Genomic DNA, 13,312 nt, shown 5'->3' with positions numbered 1-13,312 from the left:
AGCTGCTGGGGAAAAACGGCAGGTCAAGAGGGGTCAAATGACTGAGAGGAAGAGAGCGAGGGAGGCTTGGGTGGAGCACAAGGCTGTTCGCTGCCTCAGTGTAGTGAATGTACTATTTCATCACCCCAGTTTTTCCTTTTTTTCTTACTCATCCAGCGATGCGTTATGAACAGTGCTTACTTAGCTGCTGTGTTGGAACACATTATATTTATTAGTTATGGTGAGTGTGATGTCTGCTTTCAAAACACATAGACTCAACACATACCACATATCAATGTTTGAACACGTCTCATTGGAAATGCCTGAAATATTGAATTGTGGCTGTTTACCCTTTAAGCAGCCTTGTTTTAGGTTCCGGAATCTTCCCTGTAATCTTTGACAAGGCAACACAAATCAAATTTAATGGTTGTGAGAGAAACTGAACCGACTTGTTAAGATATTCCAGATATCGGTTTAGCCACCAAGGGACGTTTAAATTTATTTTTATAATTTTGCAGGCATGTGTATGTTCCGTTTTGTAGGCCATCCAGCAATTGTGTGTCTAAAAGCAGTTATTTCTAATTGGCCCTTCCATTCTCCTACTATTTATCTGGTCCTCTGCCCCCCATTCCTATCTGTCTGCAATGTACTGTATCATTTCTCCAGTCTAGACTTGTTGTCCTGACCTCCATTAAGGCCCTAGACCACATTTTGGGAGTTTCCCTAGTGTGTTGCATATTTCACTATGTGTGTATGTGTGTGAGAGAGTGCACGCACATGTCAGCATACATGCAGCATCTCGTTGCACTGGAAATTCCAGGTTTGGTTTTTTTTTTTTTTTTTTTTTTTTTTTTCTGACCAGGTAATTCAGTTCCTTGCCAGCAAACTGAAACACTTAACAAACTTTTATTTGTTCCATGCGTGAGCTTCCTTGGGCCAATTTAGTCAATCCACTTGGCAAGTCTATTGACCAATGAATAAAAGCAATTTCAAGTGACAGACGAAAACAATGAGGGAATAGATAGACTGATGTTCTTCTTGTCTTGTCAAGCCCTACCTCAGAGAGCTTAAACTCAAGTCTGGGCTTAAACCCGAACCCTGATAGCACCTCGAGCAGCAGCCTACTGACAGTGCACTCCCCCTGTCTAAACCTTCTTGGGAATTACCCATTGCCAGTAAAGGCAATTTTCTTTATCAACAGGGATACTGTTTTTGTGACCTCTAAAACACATTAATATGTGTTTGGTCTTGGCTGAAATCTGTGGTTGTTATTGCAGCCAAAGCAGCAAATGTTTGAGTGGCCCCGGGGGTCGCTATCAATGCGATACTTGCATGTCTTCCTGTTTTGTTTCCACTTCCACAGCTTTCCACAGCTTCAAGAGACAGAGCTGAGAATCCTGAGGTTTTACAGAAAGGGGGTTTAACATTAAGCACCACATCAATTAGGGCAGTTATCTAGTAATTTATTTCCTTAAAGCCTTTCTCCCATAAGGAATGTGTTTCTTTTTTTGGGGGCCTGGCTTGGTGGGAATCATTCTCCCATTCATTTCAATTTACAATCCCTAAGTGAGGTTGTAACCTAAAAGAATGAGTCATTGTCCGTAATGTGAATAATTCGACAGCTCCCACTGCGTTAAATGCTAAGAAAGGCCAGTCCAAACATTTTTCCAGTCTGAGAGGAGGAAACATTCCCACTTTCGATTTACTCTTTGGTAAACCTAAAAGCCAGCCATTGGCCGGCCAGGGCTTCATATCTGCCAGTCCAGTTCGTCCCCTGTTACCCTTGTAACAATGGACCTCAGATGGCTCATAAAGCGTTATGCCGACCTGGGCATAGTGTACCAACTGTTGCTTCCTTCCTGCTTCATGGGAATAATGAGTTCCAGCTTTTATTAGAGTTATTGGCAAGCACCACTGACAGGTCTGCTTTTAGCGGGAAAGCTATTGTTTGCCTCCAAAGAAGACTGGAGGTAAGGACTCAGGCAATTCCTAAACAAACACCAGTTGATGAATAGGAGAAAACTGGCTGGGGAGGGGGAGACCTAGTGGAGACACTATCAGGTCACACATTGTAGGTCTTGTGGAATAAAGCAGCCGCAAAGCCACATCAAAGTAGTTGGAAAAGTGCTATTTCCCTCAACAAGTTCAACGTTGGACAAGAGGAACACGGTTCGCATCACAGAAACACTACAGAAAAAGAATGCCAAGTGTCTTCAACACATGACAGGAACAATTTAGTGTGATCTTAGACTTGGCACTCTCTGAGGCGGAATAGGGCGTGAGCCCACACTTGAATTAGAGACTAGCGGAGATTAATTTAATACTTGGGAGTTTTTTAATGCCTCGCACTTTCAAGTCTACAGCGAATTATTGGATCAGGTTGCCAGCATCTATAAAAATCACATTAAAATGTTAAAACAAATATCTTCCCTTGGCCTATATAATTATCTTACATTTTCAGATGCCAGCCCCTTTTTCACCAGTCTTGGTTAAATATTGGATCGAACATGGTTCAGACAGATGGCACAGGAAGACATAATTCTGTCAACTTAGGTCTCCTCAGTGCGAGGATGCCCAATTTAGGTGTATATCTTGTTCTCCGGGGAAAACACTAGTGCCATTGAGTCGTTTGTCACCCATGGTTATTTCAGAACCATTACGATTGTATTTGAGTCAGTACATTGTGCTGCAAGGTATGATACAAGTCAAAGACATAATATATACAACTTAAATATACATTTATCAGTCCTATCCCTGAACCACCACTGTGGCACGGTTCTACTTGTAGAATGCTTAATCGTTTATCTCAGGCTAATGATATTCGAGCTGTCCTTGGATCATCACCATGATGATTTTTTCAAGTAAAGACATCTGATCAGTTTTAAGGAATTGATGAAGTAGCCACTCATTGTTGTGACGTCTAGCTTCCTAAAGGTTTGCAGCAACGCTATACTCCTTTATGAAGGTATTCCGACCTTTTTTTTAGCTCCTTATGAGCTTGGACACTTAAAATTGCTAAATTAATCCCTGCAATGTTGTAATCCAATTTAATGCCGCTGATATAAATAATAATAATGTTCTTAGGTAATATGATTATAAATTTGGTTCTCAAACATGCAAGCGTCCTATTTTCATAACTGGAAGCTATCGGCAGCCTATCTTTTTAAGAGGTGTAGGGTTTTATCAAAAGCCAAGTTTGGGCTTCATCGTTTGACACACACTGTCTTATGGTGTGTTTCCGTTACATGGTACCGGCTCAACTCGACTTTTGGTGCCAGGTACTTTGTACTTCCACTGCAGATAGTACCCCTTCAATGTAGCTGGTCGTCATAGCGAGGACGCATGAAACTTCTGTGACGTCATCTTCAACACGACACACGCAGGAACAATGGAAGGTATCATGGGATGGTGTTCTTTATTTCACGGTATGTGGCTGGTTGTCACAACAAGAGACAAATTATCTTTCAGAAGAGGCTGAAGGCAGTAACACAAAAGACTGAAAAAAGAGAAGAGTTTGGGAAATTGCGGGATTGTGCAGGATGTCCCATGTCGCACAATGATGATGCAGTGCTGCAATGACGCAGTGATGATTCTAGTGGCGATTCTCTCTGACCGATCAGTAGTCTGCAGTGTTTTCACGTCACCTTTTAGTATCGCCTCAGCTCGCTTGGAACCTCATGATGCGATACCAAAAGAAGTACCAGGTACCACAACTTTTGCTTGATGGAAAAACAAAAAAAAGTAGAGCCGAGTCGAGTAGAGCCGGTACCATGTGGTGGAAAAGCGGCTTAATTGTGACAAAATGATTGCATGATGAGGCCCAAATTGAACCACCAATATTGGTGAGGGCTTTTATAAGGCCATTACATGCACCCCCCTGTGAAGAACGTATTGCAAAGAATGGAAGTTTCATCAGTGCAGCATCGACTCCCTGTGTTGACTTTTCTTTGGACCTTATTCACTAAATTGTCAAGACTGAACATTAAGGCTCTACCCTCATCACCCTTGTCACCTCCCTGAAACGCATTTCTTTCCAGTGCTTTCTTCAAGTGTTATTGTACTTTGAACTCAAATGATTTGTTGGATGTGCTACTTTTTCCCTCTTAATAAAGACAAAATAATGACTTCCTTGGCACATAGATTTATTTTGACACACAAGGCCTTCATCAGAGCGTATAAAATCCATTTGGTGGTCAGGATCTGTGCACAACCGGCACACGGACACATGCACTTTGCATTTTGGCTCAGCGCTCTTGAGGGAAGATGGGTGATCTGTTGTGGAACCTCTCTCTCTATCTCTGTTCATATCTTTCACCAGTGTTCAGAAACTGTTGTCGAGCACAACTATATTAATTAAGTACAATACAAGACGGACCAGAGGTCTCAAGTGTCCTTATTTTCTGCATTGTAGCAGGAGGGAATAGCTAGGGCCGGGCAATATATTGATATAATATAGATATTACGATGTTGCTTTTAAGGCTGCATTACTGTAAACAAATGCAATTTTTGGCACTTAGTAGCTGCTTGGTCATTAGCTCCACATTAGTAATGATTGTTTTTGTGTCTTAATCACCCTGTTTTTTTAGTCACCCCCCAAATATTGTGAAATTATCAATATCACCAAAAGATATTGTGTTATTTGATTCTGTCAAGATTGCCTAGCCCTGGGATTCCCTTTTGTTATTTGTTATTATTAATTTATTCATGTGGTTTTAAGACCCCCAAAAAGGAAATCAAGTACTTTGCAACAATTTTTATTTGTATTGGAGTCGACTTGGGATTTACGAAAAACTGCAAATCATTGGCGACACGAGTGCGTTTCACGGGGCCATGTCCTGCTTGTCGGAGCGCCACAGCTCCCGGTCTCCCATTTCTTTGCCCCCCTCTCTCTCTCCCTTCCTCCCTCCCTCCAGTCCTCCTCTCCTCCTCAGCGGAGTTTCAGTGATCCTTTCTGTCACAATCCTGACGCGGCACTTCCTCAGTCTCTTCCCTGGCTTTCAGCTCGCCCGTGCCCCCAGGGGGTAGGGGACAGCCGCCTCTGTTGGACAATGCCCGTCCTTGTTTGCGTCTCCCGCCGCACCCCTGACCCCCCCCCCCCCCCCGCACACCACCACCTCGTTTCGGGAATCCCGAGGTTGCTGGTAACCGCTGGTGGGTGCTGGACGGGGATGATGAGGTCAGCGGGCGCTGCCCTTGGCCTCACTTCCCCCTTTCAATGGCGGACGGGAGGGTGTGTGGTGTCTTTGGCGACGAACAATGGAAAGCTTTCTCCCTAGGGCAGACAGACAGACAGACAGTCAGTCTGTCAAGTTAATTCAAGACTGAGGCGTGGTCCTGTGCTTTCTGCTACCTTTGAGAGGATGTAGCCTATTCTTTTTCCAAATCCCACCGTCCGATATCACGGCAGATAAATGTTCCCCATCAGAGATTATCAAAGCACGATAAACACAACGTCCTGTAAAATACTAAGAAACTATTTCTTCATCTAGATTTCCAAACAGATTAAACTAGCCTGCTACTTACTGTAATTGTTCCACATCCCACGCTAGTAATGCGGTGATGTCACCAGAGAGATTTTTTGTTTTGTGGTGTCATATTTTGAGTATGAATCAGGGGCAAAGGATGCGTTTTGACTTTCAGAGGATCCAGAACCTGCTAGAATATTGTCCTTGGGTCACTTTCGTGCAGAAGAACCGCGATTTATGATTAATCATCATAAATCGCACATCTCGCCATCCTCGACTGAACTTTAACCTTGTTTTGTTTTTATTGGCGTCTTTAACCTCATTACTGTGAAGCATTTAGTGCAAAAAATGCTTTTACATGTATTTATTTATCTTCATTGAGACGTACAGGGGTTTCCTCTCGGGACTGCAACTGTGTTCGAAATAACAGCCGCAAATTTCAAACAGTTAAAGTCATTAATCCACCAGGTTGTGTTTGTTTTCCCTTTGTTTCGTTTTTATTTTCTTCTCACTACACCGCTCCCTCTGCTCACCTAATGGACGGTCCGCGCTCCCGAGAGCTCACCCATGCGTCCTGTTTATTAGAACCGACATGTTCGCTGCAATTTATTTTCGCACAGTGTTTGCACACATAATATAGAGCATTTAAATTCCCTCCCGCATCAGAGGACTGCCCCTCGCGAAAAGGCCTCGTCCTGGTTGGGTACAAGTCAGAAGGCTGTTCGCTGATACGTGACAGGTGGTTGCGTGCGACGGTGGCTTTTCCCGTGTGGCAGGATTTGCATACCTGCTCCCTCCATTCAGCAGGGTCAATTTTGATTTTGCGCTCTGGCCATGCAAAAAAAGCTTTGGCAAGGGGGGTGGAGGAGGGTCGGTTTGACTACGTGATGGACTGTTTAGATACGAGGGCTGTTTTATGAGCAAAGAGACATACTTTATTTTTTCTAGAGTAATGGATGTAATTGCACCCCGCTCGTACAGAAAATCAACTGTGTTGCACCTTTGATGTTTGGCCAAGCTATCGTGCCACAACAAAGGGGGTAGAAAAAAATAAAAGTGAGCTTACAAAGCCCACTCAGTCTCCCTATTAAAGACCGTTCTCTAATGGAAACCTGAGCAGCAGGCTTGTTTAACTCCTGTTCAGGTTAAGAAAACAGCACATGGTTCTAAATGAGCAGATTTCTCTCGTAAGACATTAACATGACTCCCTCGTTGCAACAGAGCAGAGTATAACCCCTCCATTAGGACAGATTTTCTTTTTCGCCTCACAGGCATCGTCCTACCTGACATTGTGCTCCCCACTGCAGTCATGGTTTCTTCGTTAACATCATGTCAATGTTTATCTCAATGCAAAGAACCTCCAAACAGGGAATCTTGGCATTACTGTCGAGAGACCCATCTGCTCTGTTTTGTTTGACTACAATTCCCATACAAATCACCCAAATGGCATCAGCATGAGTTGTGCCCTGAAACAGACCTTTCACTTACTTAAATCAGTCAAATGCACAAAGTTGAGTATCCGTTTCTTTGACTTTCAGAAGGATTTTTTAATTTTTTGTGGTAGCTAATTCACTATACAGGTACTCGTCACTTAACCGAGTTCTGTTCCTAAGACCAGGTCGTTAATCGAATTGGTCGATAAGTGAGGACCCCTGTTATTTCACAGTAAGGGGGCGTGGCCATTGTGAACGCTATTGTAGTGAATACTGACAGAGTGCGGGAACAAGACTGAGAACGGTGATGAGGTGTGTGTGTGTGTGTGTGTGTGTGTGTGTGTGTGTGTGTGTGTGTGTGTGTGTGTGTGTGTGTGTGTGTGTGTGTAGTGTATATGAATTATATAGTGTATATAATAGTGTATATACAGGGTGATGTGGCATGAGATGCTTGCCGCTGAGACGCAGCGAACACGCCGTGGTATTGTGCACAGCAAACAATACAGACTGGTCAGAGAGCTGGTCGTAAATCCGAACGGTCGTTAAACAGGTAGGTTGTTAAGTGAGGAGTACCTGAAATTCAAAGTGTCTGGTACTGTATAAACTCTCTAAACCACATTTTTTGAAGCCTGACAGTAATTCCCTTCCAATGTTTTGTCCAGTACACCAACACTCCTCCCAACTCCGGCTGGACTGGAGTCCTGGCGGCTTGCGCCTGGTGGCTTAAGGTGTGCTGCGACCTGGCAGGGCTGCGGAGAGTACCGCCGGTTGCCTTCCGGGCTCCTGAGGGACTGCCTGCTGTTGTGGGTGTGAGTTGGGGTGCGGGGGACAGCTGTCGCCTTTGCTCCCGCTGCGAGGGCCCATATATCTGGCGGCAGGCTGGCTTCGGCAGGGGGGTGGGGCTAACATCCGGGTGCCCCGCACTGAGCACTCTCTGCTACGTGGAAGAGTGCTCGACACTCACGTCCGGTGGGGCATCTGGTCGCGGGCCTCGCCCTTGCATGGGGCGTGGGTGGGCATGGGTGTTCCGCCGGGTCACCTGCAGGGCGGGCGGTTCGGGCGGGGTATTGGTCTGTCAGCGCAGGGCCTGGATCCGGGCCTGGCGCCCGTGGACCGCGTTCTGTGCCTGCGGCTGCGCTTGTGCCTGCACTTGGGGGGTGGGTTGTATGTGTGTGCCCCTGGGGTGCAGGGTCTCCTTGTGCTCTCTGGGACTGGGTTATGCTCATCGGGGCTAGGCATGGGGGTTCCGCAGGCCTCCGACTTCTCTGGGGGCCCGGGGGTTTTCTGTGGCCGCAGGGCAGGGTGCTCGGGGCTTTCCTGCAGCTGTGGGGTGTCTACGCAGCTGCAGAGCTTGGGGGGCTTCGGGGTCCTTTCCGCTGCTTGGAGGAGCCACGACATAATACCGACCTTATAACCCAGAACCAAGTGGGATAAGTCCTGTACACTCACCAGTGGACACCTTATATACACACACACATACACACATACATACATACATACATACCTACAGGCGATCCCATCACACACACACATGGACACACCACCACACCTGCTTCGAATGCACCGCAGCACCCTCCTGGTTGCATTCCTCTTCTCTCTTCTCCATTTACTGCCATTACTATGACAGGAAGAGGCCACGTACCCAAATGTAGTTCCAGTTTTCCTGGACCTGATTAACTCTGTTTTTCAATACATGTTGTCCAATGTTTATGTTTTCGTGTAAAAGTTGTTTGGTTCTGTGTTTAATTGTCTCACCTGTGGTGAATCTCCCCCTCTTGGAGTAGCGATCAGTTGTTTATAGAGCCAAACATGATAAAATAGTTCTCCAAAGAGGTGGGTTGGTGGTGGATCTGAAAATAAATAAATAAATAAATAGATAGATAAAAACCACTCCACCCAACGCAAATACAAAGGTTCTTGCTGTCTGATTTTATTTAATGTTCAATTAGTAAAATTCATATATTACTAGAAATAATAGTAATGTGGAAATAAGTAGATTAAAGTAGTAAGTATTAATAAGTAGGTTAAAGTTGTAAGTAGTAGTAAGTAGATTCAAAGACGAAGTAATTTCGCTCTCCTGATCAAGCTATCTCACTCGCATCCATTTTGCTTTCATAATAAACAAATGTGAGAATAAACAGGAAGAATTCAGTCTACACTTTTGAGTGCACGGAGAAGTTATTATTTTTGATGAACGTTGCTTATTCCTGCCTCCGCCAAGCACCTGGAAAGAAAGACAGGAAAGACCCCAGAGTTGTGTACACAAAAGAACTGCTCAAAAAAAGGAAAAAAAAAAAAGGATTGCACAAACTGATGAGTTGAACTCAAATCTAAAGTGTGTGTGTGTGTCTGTGTGTCTGTGTGTGTGTGTGTGTGTGTGTGTGTGTGTGTGTGTGTGTGTGTGTGTGTGTGTGTGTGTGTGTGTGTGTGTGTGTGTGTGTGTGTGTGTCTCAGCACCTGGTCCAGTGGGACACGGGTGACCCAGAGTGTCTGCTGCAGTTGATCAAGGAGCTGATCCAGCAGTACCACCAGTACCAGTGCCAGCGTCTGCACGAGAGCTCGAGGCTGCTGTTCGAGTATGACAGCCTTCTCGAAGACCCCAACTATGGCCGCAACATGGAGATCTACGCCGGCCGCAAAAACAGCTGGGTAGGTAACAGACCCTGCTTCGTTGTTCGAGCGTGTATGTGTGTGGGTGTGTTTGTGTGTATTCTAGGGTTACCGATCAAAAGTATTCAACACCGGCATCGATACGACACTTTGACTTTGACCAATACCCTAGGGACACTTTTCCCTACCAATTTTCTTCCTTATATTGGAGATTTGAAGATCAGATTTGAAGGACTATCTTTTAAGTCCCTTGACAAGTCCCTTTTAATAATAATACATTTATATCACACATTTTGACTGTATATGTATTTACTTTCATTTTACTCTCACTGAGGAAATAAGCTAATATTGTGTGATATTGATGTTGTTTATGCTCGATACTATATGTGAAATTCATCAGATGCCACTACGTACATTTTAAAACCTTGCGTGTATGTGTATATTTGTACTTCCCATACAGTCCAATAAAACCAAGAAATATTTGATCCTTTTGCATGAGCTGTGTAATCCAAATAAAGTAGGCAAAAATAAACAACTTTATTTAGCTTGCACTTTAAAATAAACAGACATTCAATGTATTTGCATTATGCATATGCTCCTCTATATGCTGTTTAACATTGCTGATGGCGGGGTCCGCCGCCTCTCCCAACAAGAATACAAAGATCGGGCATGAGCTAGAAGTGAAAGGCAGTCACCGGTGAATTTGATTTGAAAGCAGTAGTCAGTAAATACATATATTGTGTAAAACCATATCTCCATCATGGTCTCTTGGATCTTTCCTTTAATGAGAGCTGAAGTTTTCACCTGTTATTTCCAATATTGATCATTTGTTCAATGATCAAATCTAGTTTTTAAGGTGCAAATTTTAAGTTTACTCAAACCAAAAAAATAAAAGCGTTACATAGAGAAGTGGTTTTCAAGATGATCCCATTTTTCTCTCAGCGCACATCGGTAACTCATTGTGTCAACAATGTCACAACATTTAATCGGCTTTCCAAAATCACACATTATACAACCTTTCTCTCCTTTTCCCTTAAACTCGATTGAAACCCTATGTTCCGAGACGTACGTGGAAAATTGTTCCGTTTCACTGCCAATGGCGGATCACTGTCGGTGGAGATTATCTTGTCGCTATTGTGTATAGCCGAGTGCTTAAGTAATTATCTTTTGTTATTTGTTCTTCAAATGGCGAAAGTTTACCTGTGCAGACATGTTGCGTTTCACATTCACGCAGGTGGAATCCAACCCTGATAATCATCCGTCTATTTTTTTCTTTATTTCACTTCACAATTCAGTCTGGAGTTAGTCAACCTAAACCAATCACTCAGCGGATGAAGTTTCTGCAAGTGATTTGGCTCATGTATTGCATTCATGCCAATGTGACAGCTAGCCAAGATGCTCTGAACTAACTAGCTACTGTAAGCCGCTCAATGTCGACCATACATGTCGTTGGCGCGATCCAAATGTGTTAAGGGGAAAGTATCATGCACAAGAATTTTATTTGGCAAACGTATTTATCCAAACGAAAAATCTTTGTACGAGAGATTTTGTTATGTCGGAATATTTATGACATCTAGAGATCGAGACCGAGTAATGCAGGATCTGCGCTAAATGTTATTCGCGTTTTGAGAAAGTTGAGGAAGCTGCAAGTCTTACCAACTATATGTTGCAACTATAACCAATATTTTTGGTTGTTTTTTTAAAAAAGCTTCTATAATAGAATCCAAGGTTTTCGCTTCGTGACTCGCCATTTTGTTTTCCGTCAGAACGCTGATAGGCACGATGGAAATTCAGGTTGCTGAAGTTTTTTTTTTTTTAAGTAGGCGGGGCTCGCGATTCAGGGGCTGGAACCAGGCAAGTGTAAACCTGGCCTTATTAATTTCCTTATTTTTTGCCTTGCACCTCAATAAAGCCTTGTTAAAAAAAACAACTATCTTCTTGATTTCATGAGTTTCCTTCCTTCCAGACAGGGGAGTTCTCCGCTCGCTTCCTGCTCAAGCTGCCCGTTGACTTCAGCAATATCCCCGTCTACCTCCTCAAGGTAACTCCCACCTTCCCCGTACACAATGAAACATTCGCTAATTGTTCCGCGAGAGCAAAACACACTCTCTTACACACACAAGCACACACACATGCACACGTGTGCATACGTACAATGGCAACCTGATTGCATTGCAGGCATTTTATCAATCTGTCAGTCTAGGTTTTGACTCCTGCGACGTCTCGTAGACGTGTGTTTATGCGTCTGCGTCTAACTACTTTCACCGCGCGGTATTGATAGTAGAACGGCTTAATGAAATTAAGTATATGTGTGTGTGTTTGTGTGTGTGTGCGTGTGCGCACGCGCAGGCCCGGGTCTTGGGGGCTGTGAGTTGACTAATCAGCAGCCCGTCACTCTCAATCAGCTCTGAGTCGTGTGGTGTCTGCAGGCTGCTTAGACCAAGGCACGCTCTCTCTCTCTCTCGCTCTCTCTCTCTTTCTCTTTCTCTCTCTTGCTCTCTCCCTCTTGCTTTGTCTTTCTCTCTCTCTCTCTTTCTCCCATGTCTCATGTCAATAATGAGTTCACCTCTGTTTCTTCCCTCTCCTATATGCCTTCTTTTGGAGTCTCTCTCTCTCTCTCTCTCTCTCTCTCTCTCTCTCTCTCTCTCTCCACATCTTTAACTGCCTCTGTGCTAGAGGCTCTGGATGCTCTCCAGCCCCCCCCCCCCCCCCCCCTTCAAGCCTGCCTCTGTTTGGAAGGAGAAATGATGGTAACCATAAGGAAACAGGCAGCCGTCATTGGCCTCAAAGCCCTCTGTCCCTCCATGCTGGAACACTAAGGTCTCTCTCTCCCTCTCTCCCTGGACTTGAATCTCATTTTTATCACTTGTCTTCCTATATCCTCAGGTGGGGAAAGTTATCAGCAGCTCTATCAGTATCATTGGAGAGGAACCAAACAGATAATAAAATAATCAAACGTCCAATGACCAAATTGTATATGGTATTCGACAAATGAAACAATCAAATCATATATTTTCATCAAGACATTGACAAAAACGACAGATCCCGTCATCAAATTCCTATAGAGTAGGGGTGGAGTAGACAGCCTTGTCCCTCTCTTCAGCGGGAACAGTAGATATCACTTCTTTTTGGAGCAAACCTATATATATTTTTATGTGTATGTATGTGTGTATGCATATATATATATATATATATATATATATATATATATATATATATATATATATATATAAATTATTTTCTTTTTTTCTTTGAATAAGTTCTAGCACAAGGCTGTGCGTTGTGCCCACCCTAATCATATCACATCCATTGGTTAACACACCCAGGGACACAGACGCACACTGACGTGCACACACATACACACTACTTTGCCATATTTGTCAGACAGCATATACGTATGGTTCCCGAGCTCTGGAGACACAGCAAAGTGTATATCCTCACAGCAAGGGATCGTAATGAACATGGACTTGCACCTTGTCCGCCCGCGCAGCGCCGCGGCATGGTGCTACACAGGCGACATAGTCTAAACGCACGCCATCCAAAAGCACTGACCCGGATTCTCCAGACAACACTTTCAGCGCAATTGCTTCAATCGATGTTGCCGCCCTCCCGAGTCCACTTCTTCCTCATGCGCCACGCAATTCAGTTACGCCAATGTACCACGCTTAAATCACCCCTAGCCTATAGTATACGTCGGAATCACTCGTCGGCTCATGATGTCAATTATTAAATCTTGTGTTTAAAAATAAAAACAACGATGTCTCTGGACGCTGGCTTGACAGGCTTCCTAAAAAGATTGTTCATTGTTGCTCGGGAACTTTGCAG

The 13,312-nt window shown here is 44.1% G+C and overlaps 1 protein-coding gene across 1 annotated transcript in view; it reads left to right on the top strand.

Annotated features, from left to right (window-relative positions):
- babam2 (BRISC and BRCA1 A complex member 2) overlaps positions 1-13,312 on the top strand; it is a 91,059-nt gene that overhangs the window by 17,954 nt on the left and 59,793 nt on the right. Inside the window, exons 5-6 of the mRNA XM_080011759.1 lie at positions 9,332-9,526; positions 11,454-11,528. Of these exons, the coding sequence (XP_079867885.1) occupies positions 9,332-9,526; positions 11,454-11,528 (270 nt within the window). The remainder of the gene's footprint in view (positions 1-9,331; positions 9,527-11,453; positions 11,529-13,312) is intronic.

This window comes from Zeus faber (assembly GCF_960531495.2).
Source record: "Zeus faber genome assembly, chromosome: 13".
NCBI classification, from domain to species: Eukaryota; Metazoa; Chordata; class Actinopteri; order Zeiformes; family Zeidae; genus Zeus; species Zeus faber.
This window is presented reverse-complemented; position numbering and strand designations above follow the sequence as displayed.